The sequence below is a fragment of the Natator depressus genome, chromosome 7 (assembly GCF_965152275.1).
Source record: "Natator depressus isolate rNatDep1 chromosome 7, rNatDep2.hap1, whole genome shotgun sequence".
Lineage (NCBI taxonomy): Eukaryota > Metazoa > Chordata > Testudines > Cheloniidae > Natator > Natator depressus.
The window spans coordinates 79,561,792-79,585,848 of NC_134240.1; the positions used below are offsets into that span (position 1 = coordinate 79,561,792).

Sequence of the window (24,057 nt, forward strand, 5' to 3'; positions counted from 1 at the left end):
CCTTAGATGTATCTCATGTACCTGTTATGTACATCAGTTCATTGCCAGGACACTTCTGTGGTTGACTCATGTAGCTGTGGTCAGAACTTCACCTTAAACTCTATTTTCAGCTCCCCAAATACTTGGGGTTTTCCGTTGGACAGTTTATCTGTGCAAAGTTTATCTGTTCAAAGTACATTGCCCTCAAATTTATGCTAACTTGCTGAAGCTAATGTTTTACTGGATACAGGCCTGTAGGTTTCTTGCATTACTGGTGAACATAATGCAAAGCAATAAATATAATAAAGGCAAGCTAGCCCACTGAGCTACAGTAGCAGGGGATATAACAAAGGCAAACTAGCCCACTAGGCTACAATCTCTAGCTTTTAATTTTATTTTGTAACATATGTAAAGAAGGTTTCAGAGTAGCAGCCGTGTTAGTCTGTATTCGCAAAAAGAAAAGGAGTACTTGTGGCACCTTAGAGATGAACAAATTTATTTGAGTATAAGCTTTCGTGAGCTACAGCTCACTTCATCGGATGTAAAGAAGACATTCTAGTGAATTAGAGAATGGTACATCTAGCTTTACTTCCTAATTACAGGAGTACATGAAAAGAGATACAAATAAAATATCCCAATTCTTCTTTAGCCATGTCTTCTTTTTAATCATCTGCAGATCAGCCACGACTAATGATTTGGTTCTGAGACAAACAGTTTTACTGAATAATTTTTAGCCACACAGAAAAATCATTGATTTTTTTCCCCAAGTTTTACATCATTGACATTGGATAGAAAAGGAAAAAGCAGCAGCTTACCTATAACATTCATCTGAGATTATATTGCTTTGAGAACCCCAATTTGGGCATTTCCAGTGTTTTTAGTGTTTAAAGCCCCAGTGCTGCATACCCACAAGTAACTTTATCCATGTGAATAGTCCCTTTGAGTACAGTTACTCATGTGCATAGTGTTTACAGGATTGGGTCTCACGGTCCCAAACAATTCTATTCAGCACATTTACCAAGTAATAGAAAACAATGTTCTTACCTTTTATATATAAAATTATTCCACTCTGAATAAAATTAAAATTATTTTTGCATCTATTTGAGTATATTTTTAGGACCAAATCCTGTAAACTAGTACACACAGACAGATTCTTATATCTGCCCCAGGCTCCACACAACCACAGGCATCTACCCACCATGGATCGGTTTTCCAGGCTTTAAACTGTGGGTCAAGTAACAAGTCCTTGATCAGGAAGCTTGATTATACATTTCACATTATCCTGCATGTTAGACACATTAAGGGTGAAACAGTTCGCAAATAACTAACACTGACTTGTGGCTTCCAACAGTCCAGGTAGTAGAGTTCCAAAATATTTCAAGTTATTGTTTCTTATCCTATTAGCATCTGATCCTACTCCTACTGAACTCCTCTTTGGGAAGCCTCCCGTTGATTTAAAGAGGGAAGAAAATAACCCACTAGTTTCCATTGTCATGAAATCTTATATGAGGCCAAGATCACATAAATCCAGATCTTAGAGCTATGCAGGTAGTGAACAAAGAAAGCATATGTTGTTACTGAATTTAGTCACTGATGCATTTTGCTGAGTTACTGTGCGTAACTATGTTATCAAATCAGGTAGAAAAATGTAGTGCAGTATGAAGTCACTTATCACATATATTCAGTCCAGCTGCAGATCCATGAAACCTACCTCCACAAGCCTGCTGGTGTGTTCTTGAAATATAGCAGCATATTCCTTTATTTCCTTTTCTCTTCCATTTTTAGCAGCCTCAATGAGAACTAGAAGTGGAATAGTGGTATCCAAGAAGGAGTCTGAGACATGATCTATAATAGCTTTCCGAAGCTGAAAAATAAAGCATCACCTTCCTCTCAGCAGATTGTATTATACTCTGTATTGCAGACCACTACAGTAATTATAAAAACGATCATAATTAAATAAGATCAATATACAGTAATTGCAATCTGAACTATAAATTATCAGTACTTCTATGAATTTCTTTGTATCCTATAAAAAGGGCAGTGTATAAATGGAAATTATTGAAGCTACATGTCCATATCTTCTACATCATATATTTTCATAACCGTAAAATTACCCAGATGTTTTCTACCTTGTTTCAGGTCAAAGAATATATTTTGATTAGCTAAATTGTATGTGGCATGGTAATTATACCAATAAGATCACTGATAAGAACATCTGATAATAGATTAATACAGCAAGGAGAATAATAAACAAATCTGATGTCCAATTTTCTCCATTTGCATGAATTGTTCTTGAACTTCCATCTTAAATTATTAAACAAGTGTAGCATTCCAGTACAAATTAGTTCTCTTAAATTAGATTTCCTATAATCTTATAACTGACATTTGGGAAATTACTCAGAGGATATTTTCTAGGTTCTAAATCTAAATGAGTTCATTGTAATCATACACTCTAGGAAGTACACAAATAAAAGCATTACATGGAATATAATTAACATTATCAATTGTATTAAGTTCCCCAGTGCAAAATATGTATTTATTTGTTCTAGCCCATTTATCAGTACATATAAAAATGCTGATACTAATCTAGAAGACACTGATTGTAACAGAAAATAAAAGCATCTTAAAAGTAATATTGAAGTGAAAAGGCACTAATTGGTTTGCTCCCAAAGAAAAATATTTTTATATATCATTTTAGTTCCAATGTCCCTCTGTTGAAAAGCTCAGTGCAGGTAAGCACTCCTACAGTTAGGCAGATTGAAAAAACAAAGCCTTTCTGATGTTACTCTCCCTTTATATGGGGAAATCTGTGCTTGCAAGGCAAGCTTTGGATACAGATTCTACTACTTAGACAAGTATTTTCCAATCTAAAGTCCTCATCAGATACCTAAAGTCAAAGAAAAGCATCCAATTGACTTCAATAGGCATTGAGTCAGACTCTGACATTCCTGAAAAACATTGTTCAAGCCATTTTTGGAACTTTTTGCAAATCTAATTTAAACTAGCTTATCACATAATATACATTACAAGATCCCAGATCAATGGGATGCTGCACAGACATAATGTCTACACTGCACGCTAAGCTCTGGTTCTCATTCAGGTTTTAGCCCAAGCCCCTCTTCCTTCCACACACAAATCAGTCTGATCCAGGTCAGGAAGCACTCATGACTCGGGTCCTAGGACCCAGCTACGGGGGAGGATCAGACCCCAAGCCCTGCTGTGACTTGGGTCTAAGCCCTGTGTCATAAATATAAAGGGAAGGGTAACCACTTTTCTGTATACAGCGCTATAAAATCCCTTCTGGCCAGAGGCAAAATCCTTTCACCTGTAAAGGGTTAAGAAGCTAAGGTAACCCTGCTGGCACCTGACCCAAAATGGCCAATGAGGTGACAAAATTCTTTCAAATCTGGAGGTGGGGGGGAACAAAGGGTTTAGTCTATCTGTGTGTGCTTTTGCCGGGAACAGATCAGGAATGTAAGCCTTACAACTCCTGTTAAGTTAGTAAGTAATCTAGCTAGAAAATGCGTTAGATTTCCCTTTGTTTAATGGCTTGTAAAATAAGCTGTGCTGGAGGGAATGTATATTCCTGTTTTTGTGTCTTTTTGCAACTTAAGGTTTTGCCTAGAGGGATTCTCTATGTTTTGAATCTGATTACCCTGTGAGGTATTTACCATCCTGATTTTACAGAGGTGATTCTTTTACCTTTTCTTTAATTAAAATTCTTCTTTTAAGAACCTGATTGCTTTTTCATTGTTCTTAAGATCCAAGGATTTGGGTCTGTGTTCACCTGTACAAATTGGTGAGGATATTATTATCAAGCCTTCCCCAGGAAAGGGGGTGTAGGGCTTGTGGGGATATTTTGAGGGAAGACGTCTCCAAGTGGTCTCTTTCCCTGTTCTTTGTTTAAAACACTTGGTGGTGGCAGCATACTGTTCAAGACAAGGCAAAGTTTGTACCTTGGGGAAGTTTTTAACCTAAGCTGGTAAGAATAAGCTTAGGGGGTCTTTCATGCAGGTCCCCACATCTGTACCCTAGAGTTCAGAGTGGGGAAGGAACCTTGACACCCTGTCATTCTGCAGCTTGAATGCAGATCAAGCAACAGACCCCAGTCAGAAGGACTGCCTAGTGCAGCTGGACACGTTAGCATGGCTGTGAATCCTGGGTCCAGGAATTGTACACACAGGTTTACAATGCAGTGGAGCTGCTCAAGCATGTGCTTGGAAACACTGAGTCCACAAACCCAAGTTCCACAGACCCCTGGTGTAGGATACATCTACTCTGCATACTTCTTTTGGTGGCATGTAATGTACATACTCGGGTTACCCCCCAGCATGCGTACAAATAGCAGTGTAGTTGGCGTGACACAGCTTAGGCGAGTAAAAACGTGTCCAAAGGATTTGGGTATGTACCTGAGTACTCACCTACATGGCTCTCTTCTTGCCCAAGCTGTGTTCTTTTTAGCCATGCAGTGTCCCACTGCCTTAGGATGACCAGATAGAAAGTGTGAAAAATCAGGATGGGGATGGGAGGTAATAAGCCCCTATATAAGACAAAGTCCCGAATGTCAGGACTGTCCCTATAAAATCAAGACATCTGGTCACCCTACACTGTCTCCCCATTGCCAGAGCCTTCTTCTGCTATTTGAAGAGAGTCCGGAAACGGGAAAGGTTTCTGGTGGCTTTCCCCAGAAAGAATCTTGTAGCAAGGAGCTTCTGAAAACTTTCCCTACTGCTTCCCCCCATCAGAGCCTTTCACTGACACATAACACAGCGTGGATGCAGCCTGCTTTTCACTTCAATGTGTAGCTTCACACACACACGCTAGACGCCACCACAATCAGTGTGTTATGTAGAGGTAGCCTTGATGTGCAGTGTCAACATACACATAGGGGTCCAGCTTAGCAGATCCCAATGCGGTATTAGAGTCTCCATTTGCACATTCAGCACCTACCTACATTGGTTTATATTCCAGTTTAACAACTCAGAAAGGGAGAGTAAGAGTTTCAACAACAAGAGCAAAATACATGTAGACCCCTATCCTGCAAAAACACATGCTTGACTTTCGTCATGTGGCTAGTGCCACTGAAGTCAGTGGATCTACTCATCTCTTTAAAATTAAGCATGTCTGTATGTTTTTTTAGGATTAGGGTCTAAGATATTGCTATTCCAATTAAATACACACCAATCTACTTCATTATTTTCTTTATGAAGGGAGAGGTCCTGAACTTGCCAAATTTCATTACAATACTAACATAAAAAAGCCACAGCAGCACTGTACCTATGGATGCTGTTTCATTTTCTCTGACAGATTTGTTTTGGCTCAGGTAACGGCCAAATCAGGAAATGCCATCTAAAAATGTATGTATTACTTAAATTTCCACTCATTTTACTGCATTTCACTTGCATTGAACTAATGCATTCACAGGACAACCTGATTCTGCACCTATTCAAGTCAAAGGCAAATCTCCCACTGATTTCAGCAGGAGCAGGCCCTTTACAGCAGGCCCTTTGGAGCTTGTCAGATAATATTTTAATAGGTGCACAGTTCATTCTATCATGTGATGCTGTACAAGAACACCACAAATGCCAAATTGCATACTAAGGCCCCAATCCTGCATAACACAGATACCTGCATCAGTACAGAGTTTCACCACAGTTCCATTTTAGAAACAGGTACTATAATAACCCCGCCAATGCATAACATATCTGTAGCATCCAGAAAGTTAAAGCCAGCTTTCTAATCAACACTTTATTTTATCTCCTGTTGCATAATTCTTCTCTTTAGCTGTTTATTGATTGATTGGCTTAATTAATCTTTCATATATGGAGATTTTAGTTCTTGCTATATTTTGGTTCTGAGGAACTCTCTATCCTGAAATTCAGCAAAATGAAACAGTTACTTTTAAGAGAACAGAGCCACTGCCATGCCTTTTGTTGTGGTGTATAAAACTATGAAATATTGTTGCTGTGCTTTACTTTTGCTGAGTTATATATGGTGCTTGGATTTTAGAAACATAGTTCTTACAGCAACGCAGAAAGAAAGGAAACAAAATAATGGAAAAACAAGGAAAGGGATAAAAAGGTGAAGAGAAGGGAAGGGGAAAAGACCGAAAGGCAAAGTCCAGAAAATTATTTTGTGGTGTCTAAAGCAGTATCAATTTCTCTTCAACATGATCATAGCAAGCAATTTTTTCTATAGCTTAAGGGGTCTGTTTCTAACTCTTACCACCTATGAGGCAGAATCCCATGAACTACATTATAATATTGGCAGAAAGGCAAGCAGACAGACAAAGAAGAGCAGGCACAATCATGGTGGTGATTGTTACTGGGACAGTAAATGTATCATATTATATAGCGAAAGGGAAAGATGTGGCAGACGCAATAAGCAGGAGGCAGAGGGGTGACTTTTGGCAAACTTTTTTATTGCTGTTGTTTACGGTGTAAGGTTTTCCCCCTTATGAAGTATTTGGTGACTAAAGCGTCACAGGAGGCAAAAATGAAGATATAGAAAAGTATAGTTTATAAAATCTGTGGGTATACTGTCCTCAGAAGGTAAAGAAGGAATCTCAGCATGTGTGTGTGATGCTGTTAGAACCAATGTTGTGATGAGTGTGGAAAACTGCTTTCTCACATGCAATGTTGGCAAAAGACCTGAAATAAACAGAGTAATTATTAGCGAGGGAATCTCTTTTCCCTGTTTCAAAAGGACATTGGCAATTAAATCTGCACTGTGTGCAGAAAAGCTATCAGTAGATAAGAGAAGGGGACAGACATGGGAACATCTGCCCTAAGATCCCTTCCAGAAAATAACTAAACAATAACCGTAGGCAAAACATCTGGGCAAAGCATAACAGATCATCCACAAGTCCAATGGGAAAGAGCTGGGATTGGGAGTATTAACACTGGCAATATTTCAAGATACATAGGAATCAGTATGCCATCATCCCTTCCTTTAAAATGTATACAGCTCTGCTAGTGAGGGAAGCACTGACCTAGGGTACTCTGCACACAAATAACTAAATGATGAAAGTGCCATGAACATCTATGGCACCACACACATTTACAAATAATAATAAATAAAAGCCACAGGAAATATATTAAAATATTTTAACATGTTTAGAAATTCCTGGAATATACAATTCCAAAATGAGAGATACCCACTTTTGAATCCGTCTTTCCCTATTTTGTTTTTTCACTGAAGTTGGGTTTGTGGGATGGCTCATGATGTCCTACCAGCTAGCTGGTGACTGGACCAATGTGTCTATGATGGACATGTGTGCTGTGTTCTACATCACCTATCACTCATTAAAGCTTGTTTCAAACATAACTTCACTGTGTTGCCTTCATAAAATTTTGTGTGAAGTTGAAACACCAAAGTGATGGAAGCTGTAGAACACTAGAATATTTCATTACTCACGGGACAGAGTACACTATGGCCCTGATCTTGCCAGTTGAGTCATGTGGACCGAAAACCAGCTACTGGAGAAGTCCTAATTCCATATTTCATTTGGTCTTGTAGACCCTGAAACATCTTATGAAAACTACAGAAACAAACCAGAAAGTAATTATTTTTATCCACTTCATAGGAGAATTGTGAGCCTGAATTAATGTTTGTCAAGTGCTATAACTGAAAAAAATTATTAAAGCCACACATTGGCAGAGGTAGGAATAAAACTCAGGATTTCATGCCTTCCAGCTCAAGCCTTATTCCTCCACACAGTGTGGTCACAAGGTAGATAGCAGCATTAACCTCCTCCTCAAGCAGTTCTTATGCAACTCATAAGTATTAATATTCAAGCAAAAATGGTTTTTCAAGATTTGTTTTGTGGGCTAAATTCAGACAGACGAGAATAAGATATGTGAAATTTCATCAATCCTGTACAAAATTTCATAAAATCACTCCAAATTTCCAAATGCCATAAGAAGCAAATTTCTGTAAAAATTATACTTGGGGGGTTACATATTTCTAACAACATTATAAATGCTCTGGATGAGAATTCCTCTCTCTTTTTAAAATTATAATATCAAAAGCAGGATATCAAAAGCAGGAAAAATTGTATTTAGATAAATCTGCTTTCCCATCATTTTGTCCCCAAGTTCTTTACCTGTCTGCGAAGGTTTCTTGTCTTCTTGCACATATTATCTATTGCTATATTCAGGGCATTACTCCTCTCTTTCTTGTCAGCCTGAAACAAACATTATAGAAAACAAAACTGTTACGTATACAGTGACTATTTAACATCTTTTAACAATTTCTCTCTCTGTGTGTCCCCAGTCCAGAAATGCACCTAAGCACATGGACAACTAACTATGTGCTTAAATGCAATTAAGGTCAATGGGACTTAAACATGTGCTTAAGTGTTTTGCCGAATAGAGATGGGTTTGCATGTGTGCAAACCACCAGCTTACATTTTCAAGCATCAATGGCTAGTGTCATACAGCATTCAATATGATGAATATACACTTTGCTTATATTAAGTGGAAAAAAGATTACATAGATATCATATTTTTTATACTTTGAACTGTTGTACTATTGCTTTTTCAATGTTGCGATACATTCCACATGACATTAGAAGCACAGCACCGAATGTCCACTTCATTATCACCACACATATGTAAACATTTTGTTCTCTCATAGCAAGCAGTTTAAAAGGGCCAGACACACATGATACAGTTTGATAGCTTTTAAGTTGTTTTAATCTACAGTATTTTTAATAATTCTATAGAACTGCACTGGTGAGTTGTTAAACGTAAAAGATGTGCAGTGCAAATTCCATTTATGTAATTGTGCAAATTAGAAACGCCTTTCATCTGACAGCACATAATGAAAAAATCATCGGAGCATAGAAGATATGGAAAAAGCCTTGCGATACTTTAGAGGGTACTGTGTGTGTCAGCTTCACACTTTTAGTATAGCGGTATTCTCGTTTTTGTTCTTCAAACTATTGCTGCTAGTGGAAAGTGGTTGGGTTATTATTAACGTCTGAAATTAGTAGTTGATATTTTTACTGTCTTAGCCAACAGTTACTCTATATAATTTTACTCCTAGTTTATTTTGTCTAACAATTACGTCATATTATATATTTAAGACAACACATACAGTATGTAAGGTTGCAAGTACTCTTATGAAATTTATTTCTCTAAAGGAATTTGACGTAGTTTACCAATCAAAGTTGTATTGTTCTAGTCCAAAAGAAAGACACACATGTATTTTCCCTACTCAGTTACTTAAAGTGAGCTGTAGCTCACGAAAGCTTATGCTCTAATAAATTGGTTAGTCTCTAAGGTGCTACAAGTCCTCCTTTTCTTTTTGCGGATACAGACTAACACGGCTGCTACTCTGAAACCTTAAAACATCATGAATACAGGTTTCCTACAATATGTGAAATATTTCAAGATACAGGGACAGACTCTGATTGATGTCAGTGGAGCTACACCAATGTATACCAGCTGAGATTCTGAACCATTGTATTAGTACATTAGCAACTCCATTTTATGTGGACCTAGTTGAAACTATCTCACTTTGAAAAATGGTATGAAGCATTTTCATTAAACTTTCTTAAAAAGAAATTTGTTTCTCTATATTTATATAACCTGATTATAAATACACGTATACCGCTGTATATGATATATATGATAGTCCAACAGTGTATACACATACAAATAGATACATTTTCTATTACAAAAGAAGATCTGCCAATAGAAAAAAAGCACAATGCTTAATCAGTTTGGTACAGAAGAATGGAAATGAGAGGAAGAAAGTTTAGGGAAGCCTATTAGGATCCAGTCCTACTACTTTAAATGTAGTCACTGGATGTTGCAAATGCCTTGAAATAATGGTCATATTCTCCACTGATTGAAAGGAACAATTCTTTTCTCTTTCCAGTATAAATAATCTATATTAGGGCTGTCTTTGACATTTTTCATTATTTCCAGCTATTGCAACAGCCTCACAATCAGAGTCTACAATCTTCATAAAGAGTGAATGATCAAAGGTAGCTACAATGCCATAGAAGTAATGTAACTAGATGCTCATATCAATACCTGTGTAGGTTCCAAAGAAAGTAATGATTCCTGTATTGCATTTAGCAATGCCACAATCAGCCCTGGCAGCAAAATTAATCCTTTCCTAACTGCTAGTTAAAAAGAAGCAATAAAAACATTTTGAATGGTATTTAGCTCAGCACATAGCTATGCATTTGCCAACTAAAGGGTGCAATAGCACATCACCACATCCTTTAAAGATTTATATAGAGAGGTGATTTTTTTTTTAAGGAGACAGAATCAATGTCAAGTATTGGGATTTCTGAACTTTTCCAGTAGGATGTAATGTCAGAGGTGGTGAGTAATGATGTAAACTGGTTCCTACGATCATCTAGTTCTCTGATGCAGCTACAGCTAAATATCCTCCTCCATCGAAGAGATGGCATAAAAAATAGTATATCTAAAGAAAGTCCTTTATTTGTGAATTTACTGTCATGGGCAATGTCTGTTAAGCAAAGATAACTCTACATAAATTACTCTTCACCTTGCTTACTGCAAGGCTAAACAAATTATAAAATGCAGCTTCTGATTAACTTTATTTAGGTAACATGCATGGATATGTTCAAACTAATAAATCATCTTTCTCCAGTAGAAGAAAATTCTATTACTGCTAGGATAAATCCTTTATTTAAAAGTGTGACTTCTCACCTTACACAGTATTTCAAAACTGGGTGCTAATACTATTACAGTATGTGGGAGACACAAAGGTGAGCATAGGAAAAGCCTTAAACAAAAGGGCCCTTCTACAATGATGACTGCCCTTTAGCAACCCCAATTCATCCCCAGAGTAGGCACTTCCTAGGCACTAAATGAACCAGAGGTCCTATGTAAAAAAAAAGGATCAGGTAATTAAAGGCTGTATCATAATGCATGTGTACAAAACCACCAAACTAACCAAACATTGTATGGGCGATGTTCATTCTGACATTTTCTTAGTTGAAAGTACTTGACTTCACAGAACCATAAAAATATAGGGCAGGAAGAGACCTCGAGGGGTCATCTAGACCATTGCCTCTCACCTATGCAAGACCAAGCATACCTAGGCCATCCCTCACTAATATTTGTCTAAATCGTTGTTGAAGACAGGAATTCCACACTTTGCCTTGGTAACTTGTTCAAGTACATAACTATCCCTATAGTTAGGAAAAACTTTCTAATATCTAACCTAATCTTTCTAAAGACTGAGTTGAGTGCTTCTTGTCCTACCTTCAGTGGACATGGAGAACAACTGATCAAATATATTAAGGGCTGTTATAAAGAGGACAGTGAACACTTATTAAGTACCCCCTCACTCTTCTTTTCTCAAATCTAATCATACCCAAATTTTTAAACTTTTCTTCAGAAATCATGTTTTCTACTTTTTTTTTTGCTTCCCCCAATTTAACAACGTTTCTTAAAATTTCTTACCTAAAACTGGACACAATACTCTAGCTGAGATATCACCAGTGCCAAGTAGAGTGGAACAATTCTCTCTTGTGTCTTATCTGTCACACTCCTGTTAATAAACTCCAAAATACTAGCCTTTTCCACAACTGAATCTTGTTATTGATTTATATTAAATCTGTGACCCACTATATCTCCCAGTTCCTTTTCTGCAGTACTGCTGCCTAGCCAGTTATTCCCCATTATGCATTTGTGCATCTGATTTTTCATTCCTAAGTATAAGTCTTTCTTGATTTCATCTTATTGATTTCTGAATAATTCTTCCTTTTGAATTCTAATCCTGTCCTCTAAAGTGCTTGCAATCCCTCCCAGCTTGCTGTCAGCAACAAAATTTATAAGCATACTCTCCACTCAATTACTGAAGTCCTTTTTAATAGTTAACTTTGTATTTCCTAATTTTGTATGTCTTAGTTTACTGATGAGAGCAGCCTAACTAACATTAAATGAAGTTTTTGCTGGTGAATTTCCTTAGGGTTTTTTTGTTTTTTAATAGGCAGAATTTTTTTCCATTAGGTGCTTGGCAAGAGCTCACCTGAGCATGGTACAACATGGAGCAGGTTCACCAGAGGTTTACAAAATAACAAATTAACATTTAACTCAAAGTAGCTACTGGGCATTAAAGTTCTTAATATAAGCAATAGTTCTTTACAGAGATTGAAAGCAAATATTTTCAAGGTTAGGCCCCTGACCAGGTCAGATAACTTGATTAGTGCAATAAAGGCTTCATTCCCTATCCTAGCTTCACTCAAAATTTGCCCCTAATAGAAGCAGCTAGCCATTTTTATCTGGCCTGCTGGTCTCTGTCTGGATTGGTCTCTGTCTGCTTCTGGCCTTTCTAGGTGCAGGAGGACCAGTTCTTGCAGGTTCTGCCTGCAGCTGATCACGAGAGGCCTCACGAGGCAATACTTAAAGTCTGAACTTGCTGCTTTTTCCTTCTAGCAGGATACCTTCCTGGGGGCGGGTCTGGGCGAGGTGCAACAAGGCAGTGTGGTCTCTGATGGGGCAGCAAATGCCTGGTACATCATCATAGTGCTGTTTACAGATCAATGTTGTCTTCAAAGTACATTTTATTGCCATTGTTATCTTTGTGAAGCTCCGTATTTTACCACTCAATGCCATGTTGACCAATGTATTGAAAATATTTAAATTATAGTGTCGTCAAACAAAACATGTTTAATGAAACTTCAGTTTTACTGTAAACTGGAAATGACTTTTTTGAAACTGTGTAACAGAAAATTGAGCTATAATTCAGCTATAATTCCTTGCTTTTTTGAAAAGGTAAATATTCACAAAGCCATAGCCTCAACTTTGTAAGAAGCAAACAAACAAATATAATTGAAAATGAGCTGGAATTTTCATGTAACCCTTTTTTAAAAAAGAAAACTAACGATTACCTTTAGAAAAGAAATGGTGTAAGTTACCACAGTACAAAGTCAGAAGCCATGCTGGCACATGATGGCATATATCACATTGGTAGATGCGCAGGTGAATGAGCCTCTGATAGTGTGGTTGATGTGACTAGGCCCTATGATGGTGTCCCCTGAATAGATATGTGGACACAGTTGGCAACGAGCCTTGTTGCAAGGATAGGTTCCTGGGTTAGTGGTTCTGTTGTGTGGTGTGTGGTTGCTGGTGAGTATTTGCTTCAGGTTGGGGGGCTGTCTGTAAGCAAGGACTGGCCTGTCTCCCAAGATCTGTGAGAGTGATGGGTCATCCTTCAGGATAGGTTGTAGATCATTGATGATGCGTTGGAGAGGTTTTGGTTGGGGGCTGAAGGTGATGGCTAGTGGCGTTCTGTTATTTTCTTTGTTGGGCCTGTCCTGTAGTATTCTCCTGGCTCTGTCAATCTGTTTCTTCACTTCAGCAGGTGGGTATTACAGTTGTAAGTATGCTTGATAGAGATCTTGTAGGTGTTTGTCTCTGTCTGAGGGGTTGGAGAAAATGTGGTTGTATTGTAGAGCTTGGCTGTAGACAATGGATCATGTGGTGTGGTCTGGATGAAAGCTGGAGGCATGTAGGCAAGTATAGCGGCAGTAGGTTTCCGGTATAGGGTGGTGTTTATGTCACCATCGCTTATTAGAACCATAGTGTCCAGCAAGTGGATCTCTTGTGCGGACTGGTCCAGGCTGAGGTTGATGGTGGGATGGAAATTGTTGAAATCATGGTGGAATTCTTCAAGGGCTTCTTTTCCATGGGTCCAGATGACGAAGATATCATCAATGTAGCACAAGTAGAGTGGGGCATTAGGGGATGAGAGCTGAGGAAGCGTTGTTCTAAGTCAGCCATAAAAATGTTGGCATACTGTGGGGCCATGCGGGTACCCATAGCAGTGCCGCTGATTTGAAGATATACATTGTCCCCAAATGTGAAATAGTTATGGGTGAGGACAAAGTCACAAAGTTCAGCCATCGGGTTTGCCGTGACATCATCGGGGATACTGTTCTTGACGGCTTGTAGTCCATCTTTGTGTGGAATGTTGGTGTAGAGGGCTTCTACATCCATAGTGGCTAGGATGGTGTATTCAGGAAGATCACTGATGGATTGTAGTTTCCTCAGGAAGTCAGTGGTGTCTCGAAGATAGCTGGGAGTGCTGGTAGCATAGGGCCTGAGGAGGGAGTCTACATAGCCAGACAATCCTGCTGTCAGGGTGCCAATGCCTGAGACGATGGGGTGTCCAGGATTTCCAGGTTTATGGATCTTGGGTAGCAGATAGAATACGCCTGGTTGGGGTTCCTAGGGTGTGTCTGTGCGGATTTGTTCTTGTGCTTTTTCAGAGAGTTTCTTGAGCAGATGGTGTAGTTTCTTTTGGTAACCCTCAGTGGGATCAGAAGGTAATGGCTTGTAGAAAGTGGTGTTGGAGAGCTGCCGAGCAGCCTCTTGTTCATATTCCGACCTATTCATGATGACGACAGCACCTCCTTTGTCAGCCTTTTTGATTATGATGTCAGAGTTGTTTCTGAGGCTGTGGATGGCATTGTGTTCTGCACGGCTGAGGTTATGGGGCAAGTGATGTTGCTTTTCCACAATTTCAGCCCGTGCAATTCGGTGAAAGCACTCTATGTAGAAGTCCAGTCTGTAGTTTCGACCTTCAGGAGGAGTCCACCCAGAATCCTTCTTTTTGTAGTGTTGGTAGGAAAGTCTCTGTGGGTTAGTATGTTGTTCAGAGGGGTGTTGGAAATATTCCTTGAGTCGGAGACATCGAAAATAGGATTCTACGTCATCACAGAACTGTATCATGTTCATGGGGGTGGAGGGGCAGAAGGAGAGGCCCCGAGATCGGAAAGATTCTTCTGCTGGGCTAAGTGTATAGTTGGATAGATTAACAATATTGCTGGGTGGGTTGAGGGAACCACTGTTGTGGCCCCTTGTGGCATGTAGTAGTTTAGATAGTTTAGTGTCCTTTTTCTTTTGTAGAGAAGCAAAGTGTGTGTTGTAAATGGCTTGTCTAGTTTTTGTAAAGTCCAGCCACGAGGAAGTTTGTGTGGAAGGTTGGTTTTTTATGAGAGTATCCAGTTTTGAGAGCTCATTCTTAATCTTTCCCTGTTTGCTGTAGAGGATGTTGATCAGGTGGTTCTGCAGTTTCTTTGAGAGCGTGTGGCACAAGCTGTCAGCATAGTCTGTGTGGTATGTAGATTGTAATGGATTTTTTACCTTCAGTCCTTTTGGTATGGTGTCCATCTGTTTGCATTTGGAAAGGAAGATGATGTCTGTCTGTATCTGTACGAATTTTTTCATGAAGTTGATAGATTTCCACTCCATATGGCTAAATTCAGTGCCTTGCATACTGACAGGTTTCAGAGTAGCAGCCGTGTTAGTCTGTATCCGCAAAAAGAAAAGGAGTACCAACGCATTATCAAGGATCTACAACCTATCCTGAAGGATGATCCATCACTCTCACAGACCTTGGGAGACAGGCCAGTCCTTGCTTACAGACAGCCCCCCAACCTGAAGCAAATACTCACCAGCAACCACACACCACACAACAAAAACACTAACCCAGCAACCTATCCTTGCAACAAAGCCCGTTGCCAACTGTGTCCACATATCTATTCAGGGGACACCATCATAGGTCCTAGTCACATCAGCCACACTATCAGAGGCTCGTTCACCTGCGCATCTACCATTGTGATATGTGCCAGCAATGCCCCTCTGCCATGTACATTGGCCAAACTGGACAGTCTCTGTGTAAAAGAATAAATGGACACAAATCAGAGGTCAAGAATTATAACGTTCAAAAACCAGTCGGAGAACACTTCATTCTCTTTGGTCACTCGATTACAGACCTAAAAGTGGCAATTCTTCCACAAAAAACCTTCAAAAACAGACTCCAACGAGAGACTGCTGGATTGGAATTAATTTGTGAACTGGATACAATTAACTTAGGCTTGAATAAAGACTGGGAGCGGATGTGTCATTACACAAAGTAAAACTATTTCCCCTTGTTTATTTCCCCCCCTACTGTTCTTGTCAACTGTTGGAAACGGCCCACCTTGATTAACACTACAAAAGGTGCCCCCCTCCCCCGCCCCAGCTCTCCTGCTGGTAATAGCTCACCTTTCCTGATCACTCTTGTTACAGTCTGTATGGTAACACCCATTGTTTCATGTTCTCTGTATATATATAATCTCCTCACTGTATTTTCCACTGTATGCATCCGATGAAGTGAGCTGTAGCTCACAAAAGCTTATGCTCAAATAAATTTGTTTGTCTCTAAGGTGCCACAAGTCCTCCTTTTCTTTTTAAGTATGCAAAGGAACTGGAGGGGAAGGAGTGATGAGTGGTTCTCTCTGTCATCACAATGTCACTGCTCATGCAGAAGCAGGGGACAGAAAATGGACATTACATTGCAAAATTTAGGTTTTCCCAGTTTTCCCATCAATAAAAAGTTTTATTTAAGCATTTTGACTTAGTATCACATAAGAACCATGTGGCAGAAGCAGGGATGGGGTAGAGTAGCATCTTTTCTCTCCCTGCAATTCCCTGGCTCATTCCCTGAACACCTTCCAACTTCTGCAAGAAATGAGGCAGCAGTCCTAGAGACAATAGACTCTTTTACTACCCAGTCCTGATTCATCCCAATGGTAGGTTCATCCTGTGTACTGAATGAGAAAGGGTTCCTGTAGAAAACATAATATGTAAGCATGTAATTAAAGGCTGTGTCATAATGTATAACAACAAGGAGGCTGAATCAAGGTTACATAGAATTAATATTCTCTCCTAATGGAACAACTGATAGCAATAGTAGGTTGGCAAAAGGCATGGGGCATTTGAGCTTATCAAAGAGAAGATCACCAGAATTTTTTTTTAACATGAGCAAAACAACATATTTTCCCCTAGCCTTATTCTCAGAAATGGCTGAAACATTTTGCCTGAAATTTTTCACAAAAATTCAGGTTGAAGCAGACACCGACCATTAAAAAAATCTGCCTAAATGGTTAGTTTGGCAACACTTGTGGTACCTGAAAATGGGGCTGCTAATGGGAAGTGTAGGTCAACCTTAATAATGGGTGATGCTACCAGCCCCACCTATAATATTATAATTCACAATAAAGGCCAGATCCTCAGCTGATGTAAACTGGCATAACCTCTATGATTTCAGTGGAGTTATGACAGTTTATACCTGCTGAGGATTTAGCCTTGAATAAGCATAAAAGCTCCTTCTGTACTCAATTGTAGTAAAATATATATTTGATATAAAATCTGGAAAGACCCAAGCACAGCACTCCCCTGGATTCTTCAGTGGCTAAATGCCAAGAAGGTACCATGAGTGGAAGGTGATTATTAAGGTATTTCTATGTTGTTTTTCTACATTATTATTACTGTATTATAAACAGTGTTAGTGATAGCAGCAATTCTACAAGATTAATACTGCATTAAGTCAAAGAGAATGTAAACAAAGCAAACTATTTTTTGAGATGAGGCTTTTAATTTAGTTTTGCTGATATTTCTGAAGTATTACAACAGTCACACTAATCTGCCTTCTGCCTTTCTTCTGAGCACTGGTGTGTTTTGCTCTTTAGGAGATTAAAAAGAAGATTTAGCTCGAGTTGTTTTAGAAAAGCAATGATATAGCCTTTTCAAGTGTTGAGGTTAATAGATATCTGATAACTCTATAATAAGGATACAATTATTCACAAATATCATAACAGTGCACATGGCTGTAATTAATATTCACCATGCTAATCAATAAACAATACCCCTTTACGCTGTGATCAGGAATTCAGTTGCACCACAGAGTTGAGAAGTACTCTCTCTAATGGACCTATAATAAATGAAATAGCTCTACTGGCCAAATCATATGGAACCAGAGGGTTTAGATGTGCAGTGATGTTCAATTTTCAAACATACGGATACAGAATACATTGTCTATTTCAAATACAACTGAAAATGGTTCATCTTCACTGAGAAATATATATGTTCACAAATATACAACCATTCTTTTTCACAATGAATCTCACATATTCAAGAACAAATTAGATAAGACATGATCAGAAATGATTTGGTTAATAGCCTGCAGAGGACAAGGGAGCAAACTCAATTTGTTTCAGAACATGGCAGTTGAAACACGGAATGTTCTGACTGGTAGAACTGGAGGCTATTCACTTTAAATACAAGACTAAAATATTTTGGGTTTTGCCTAACTGACTCCTACAACAAATGTATTCCATGCATTAGTATAGCTATAACCTGTCTGTGAAATTCCACCTCGCCATTTGACATGGCCCCAAGCTACAACGTCTGGATTAGGATCCAGGTTTCAAATACCAGAGGTGGTCAGAATTAGTTTTAGTTCAACCCACTGTAAAAATAACAGTCACTTATGAACTTCAGATCTGGGTTCGTATTTAGGAAAATCCTGATGTGTGAGGATGTTCAGAAATGGGGTTTTGGTTCAGGGTCATCTTTGCCCAGTCTAATGTTTCTATGTTAGCCTAACATTTGTTAACCTAAGCTACGTCTACACTTAGGGCACCATGTAGGGTACGCACACTGCACACCCCTGTAGCCCAGGTGTAAATAGCAATGTAGATAGTGAGCACTTCTTAACGGAGTAAAGATATGCCAAACATTATGGTATATACCCTGCATGGCTCTCTACACGCCCAAGCAGTACTTCCCACATCTACACTGCTATTTTTAGCAGCGCAATGTCCCTGCTGCCAGAACCTCTCCCCACTGATGGGAAGGGAGGGCAGCAGCAGGGAAAGGTTCTGGCAGCTCCCCGCTACTGGAGATTTTCCCCACCACAGAGGAGTGTTTCTACATGGTAGGGAGCTACGCATATCCTATGCATCACTGCCAATGTAGACAAAGCTTCAGTGTATTGAATTTGCAATGTCCCATGGCTAAGGGAGAGGCAGATCACTATAGTGTCAACCCCCATAAATCTCTCAGCTTAATGTAGGCCCAGAATACTCTCTCTTCACCCCCCCCCCCCCCACACACACCCGGAAAACTCCTGAAATGGGTTAGAAAAAGGAAAACTGAAAGGAACTTCTCAGATCATTTCCTCTGACTCCCTCCATAAGGGAGTAGGCAAGTCCTGTGCTTCTGCTTGCTGTCAGTACTATGTCAGATGCACAAGCAACCGGGAATAGATTCCATAGATGGCCTGAGCAAGAGGTGGCATTCCACGTGAAAGCAAGACCACCCTATCTTTCCTGACTTCAATTCATCCAAGCAAAATGCAGACAGACCTTAATTCAGTGAAGTATTTAAAAACAGTCCTAAATTTAATGAGATTATTCACAAGATTAGGGATGTGCTTAAGCACCTTGCTAAATCAAGGTCAAGTTGTACCCAAAGCTTTCTCTTAACATGGCATGGAGACCTACATTCCAATTTTTTAAAAGTTGAGGATAGATATTGAGCACATAAATTTGATTTTTCAGGGACTGTACTGATACTGAACATTAATTGCAGAGCTTGTGAGAGACTTTATGAGCAAATGACTGGAGTGAAAATTTTCCCTCCCTACCAGCTACAGTATGACTATATGATAAATGTCTTTTGCTTTGTTTATAGTTTCAAAAGACAAAACTAAAGCAAACAAACCCCACTGTAAATAGAAGCTATATTTCATTAGATCAGTTCTCTATGGAAAGAAAACTACCTTAAAAAATCTCAAGTAAAAATGTGAACACCAATCAAAATATTAACTGTGATATGTTAATATATATACACACTATAATTAAATAATTGACATTAGTTCAAGGAAGTAATCAAACTGGCAATATTATTTTCACCAATCATAGGACCTCCACAGATAACAGATCATTGACTGAGCAAGAACCAAGAAACACAATAAAACTGACATCACAGTCCTTGTAAAAATGGCTAAAAAAATACTTCATATCCTTTCTTACAATTTAGCTTGAAACAAAGATCTATTATCATTTATTCCTTGATAAAACTTTATCCAAAGGCAGAACTGGTAAAAAGTTACAGTTTTCATACCGAATTATAAAAGAAGTATGTGAAAACAACTGCCACTAGTGTAAAATTTTATGCAAGGTCACTAAATTTAAAGAGATTTTCCAAGTTCTGATAATTATGAAGATAATTGGGAAACTTCCATACATAAATTTATTGTACAAAGACTAAAAGAAAAAGATGGATTTACTTTCATATTTGGTTTATGGGAGCACTGTTGGTTGAAAGTAATGCACAAAAGCAAAGATGATGATAAACTGCAGTGCCTCGACAACGAAACATCTACTTTGACATGGGGGCGGAGTTTGCCTATCACACATTGTTGTTTTTAATCTTTCTATATAATGAAATATTTGGTGTAATAGGGATGGACAACAGATTCATCAACTCAGGTGCTATGGTTTGCCCATATCAAAGTTGCTGTTCTGATAGGACTTGAAATGCTTTGCTGGATCAGGGTCAGAGTCCATATACACCCATACTGCAGTCCTATGGGTTGCCTCAAATATTTGCAAGATAATGGACAACCATCAGATATCCTCCACAAACACATCCATTTCATCCACACCATAACAATTTTACATTCAACAAACACTTTGTTCAAACCATGGGAACAGCCATGGGTACTACAATGGCTCTACAATATGCTAAACTCTTGATGGGTCACCTTAAAGAAGAATTTATGGACATATGCACCACAAAACTAAGGATATACCGAGATACATCAATTATATCTTCATCCTCTGGACAGATGAATTAAACTCCCTCAGATTTCCACCACAACTTCAACAACCAGCACCTGTCCACTAAACTCTGTCTGGAACGCTCCCACACTAGCATCAACTTCCTGGACACCATGATCAGCTTCAATAATGGAACCCCACAGACAACCATATAAAAGAAACCCATGGATCACACCTATCTTCAGAGATCCAGTAACCATGCCAAACACACCAAGAAATCTGTTATTTACAGCCAGACACTCAGATACCTTAGAATGTACCTCCAAGGATATATACCTTAACACAGTCAAAACTGCCTTTACCAAATGAGGACACTCCAGAGAAGTAGATTGCATCATAGAACAGGCCACCCAAATACTCCAAGAGAACCTGCTTCAATATAGAAATAAAACCCCCTCTAACCACATACCCCTAGTTGTCACTTACCACTCCACACTGGAACCCATATGGGGTATCATCAAACAACTAAAACTCATACTCAATGGGACCCCATCCTGAAAGAAATCTTTCAGGAACCCCCTCTTCTGGCCTTCAACAATCCCCCAACCTCATCATCAGAAGCAAGCTCCACACAGACCAGGAGACACCAACTCAAAGTAGCACCAGACTCTGTCAGAACAGATGAAAAACCTGCAGGCCTATCTCCACTGCTACAAAGATCAACACTCCCCACAGCACACCTTTCAATATCCATGAGTCCTACACATACCAATCACAACATGGAGCATACCTCATGCAGTGCACGAAATGCCCCACCAACCACCACGTGGGTGAAACCAGACACTCACACATGAAAATGATAAAAAACAAAGAAACTGTATCACCTGCAGGTGAACACTTTTCATAAAGTTATCACTCCATATTCTGACCTCTCAGTCCTCATCCTCAAACGAAATTTGCACAACATTTTCAATAGATGAGCTTAGGGACTTAAATTCATAACTTTGCTAGACACAAAGAATCATGGTCATAATAAAAACACTATTGTAATAAGCCATCATCCAATCTGTAACCTACTAATCTCCCTTTTTGTCCTATGACTAGAGGGGTGTTAATGGGCCATTTTACCTCACCCACCATGTCTCTCTAATATCCTGGGACCAACACGGCTACAACACTGCATACAACTATGGGTTGGCAGCCATTTTATGACAATGATATCATGTTTTATAATAGTGATATCTTTCTGATCTCAGAATAATAATAAGCAGCTCCACAATGGTCTGAAAATCTAAATGTAATTTCAGAATACTTGTACAAAGAAAAAGATGTGCACAGCAGATGCACATTTTTGGCTAGACGGTACCTAGTTCCATGTGGCTGGCAAGAGAGATAGTGCAAGCCATCTCTCTGTTGAAGACAAACTCATCCATGGGCCCATAGCTCATTGGCAGGGCTCCCTGCAGACCTACTAGACTGGGGCACCACTGTCTAATCACTTTTCCACCTCCCATCTTTATAATTTATGTGGTTTTATAGGTATAACATAAAGCTTCTATGAATTAGGATTGACTGGGGTTTGGGAACACTGAATACATGTCAGTCTGAATCCTGCAGAGGAGGAGGATGCTGGAACAAGGAAAGGAAGCAGTAGGCAGCATGAACTGCTGGCAGCCAATGAGGCCCTGAGAAGCCCAAAGTCAAGAAAGTATAAACTGACAAGAAGGAGAGCCCCAGAGAAAGCTCACATAAAGGGCAGCATGAAGTGGCTGGGTGGAAATCACCTGGAGGAATCCCCCAGTTTGGGGCAGCAGCGGAAGCCAGGAGGGTAAGGGGGCCCTAAAGGAAGCCTTCAGACTGGAAGAGTATAATGGAGGATGGGAGTTTAGAAGGAAGCAGTTCGGGGCCCAGAAGAAGCCCCAGTAAAGGTTAGCAGCATTTGGGAGGGGAGAAGCAACATGAAGCAGCAAGTAGGGTTAGGAGCACAGTTGCCAACTTTCATGTGGTAAATAAGCACCCCAAATTTCACATTAAGTCAAAAATCAAGCTAATCCCATTTCAAAACAAGGCCAAAACAAGCCAATCCCCAAGAACCCCAACACTCTAGGTGACTGGATCCCCCCAGTGTGCTATCTGGGACTGTGGTGGGCCCGCTGTGCACCCCTGGCTCTCTCCCACCCTTGTCTCTGCTTGCCCCCGGTTGCCAGGATCTGATAAAAAAAAAAGGAGCAACAAGCAACAAGCCAAAAACAAGCCCAATTTCTGCATTTTTTTCACAGGTTTGGCATGTCTGGTTAGGAGGTGTCCTGTGAGAATTGCCAGTCAAGTCGAACAAAGAGCACAGGAGGGATAGGGATGCTCCTGAGGAAACCCACACTGGGGCAACAGGAAAGTTAAATGGTGGATGAGAAGGACAGGATACTGCTTCCCTCCACACCAACACACCCACCGAAACCAACCATCAAATATCCTTTATAAACCACCACTTCCTATCTTGCCTGCCTCATGTCTCCCAGAGCTGGCTTCTGAAATAAGCCAGGAACAAATTACTACCCTGTAGCAGCAAGGGGGAAGCAGGGGGAAAATGGCGACTCAGAAGTGAGTCACGCTCCCTCTCACGGCTACTCCTGGAATGGTTCAATTCACACACCATCTCTTGCTCAGAGCTGTGCCTAACATCACAGCCGAGTTCTATGATAATGTCAATAGCATTATCAGCTACAATAACTTCATTTATAACAAATTTTACAACACAACAGGGGCTGGCGAGTGCAACTGGCAAAGGATAATAGAGTTTATGTCACTCAACAGTATGTCTGCTGATGTGCACCATCTGTGATATATTGCGGCTTTCACTTCTAACATCTCCGCCCTCTTCCCTGCTTTAGTAATGATGGTGTTCTGCTGCCCACTGTGCAAATGTTTCTCCCATACCATTTCCTGGTTATTGTCCAAATGAGTTCTCAGAGCAGCTGTTTCCATGAGGATACCTTCCTCACCTCTGATACCTTTTCTTGACAAACAGCTGAATCCATTGTTAATATCCTTTCAATATAGGAAATGAAAATCCCTGTAACTAATGTTACTTGCTCCCTGTCCAGACTGCCTGCCATGTTCCACGTGAGCATGCTCCCACCTCCTTGTTCTCTGCAGTGTCAGTACCAGTGGCAGTATTGGCACTGCACACAGATGCTTTCTACATTATCCCTTGCTGTTCCCCCTCTGAGACCCCTATTTCTGTTGCAGGGTTTTTATTTAATTTTTATGAGACTGTTAGACCCAAGCGTGTCTCCTCCAGCTCTTCGCTAACAAAGTCCACTATCCACCTCTTCACCTCCCAATCCAGCTGGCTCCCTCACCTGATTCTAGTCAAAGGAGGAAGAGTCTCCTTCAGTAGCCGTTTCTCCTTGTTGTCTTTTTTGTCTTGCGTTCAGCTGAGTAATTCCTCAATTTCATCCGTGTCCCAATGGAAGAAA

At 39.7% G+C, this 24,057-nt stretch overlaps 1 protein-coding gene across 6 annotated transcripts in view; it reads right to left on the reverse strand.

Annotated features, from left to right (window-relative positions):
- CTNNA3 (catenin alpha 3) overlaps window positions 1-24,057 on the reverse strand; it is an 896,431-nt gene that overhangs the window by 422,136 nt on the left and 450,238 nt on the right. For 5 of the 6 annotated variants that reach the window (XM_074958865.1, XM_074958864.1, XM_074958863.1 and 2 more), the window contains 2 exons: window positions 8,084-8,164; window positions 1,691-1,843 (listed from right to left, as the gene is read on the reverse strand). The exons of the other annotated variant lie outside the window; for it this stretch is intronic. In XM_074958865.1, coding sequence (XP_074814966.1) covers window positions 1,691-1,843; window positions 8,084-8,164 — 234 coding nt within the window. The remainder of the gene's footprint in view (window positions 1-1,690; window positions 1,844-8,083; window positions 8,165-24,057) is intronic. 6 annotated transcript variants of the gene reach the window in all.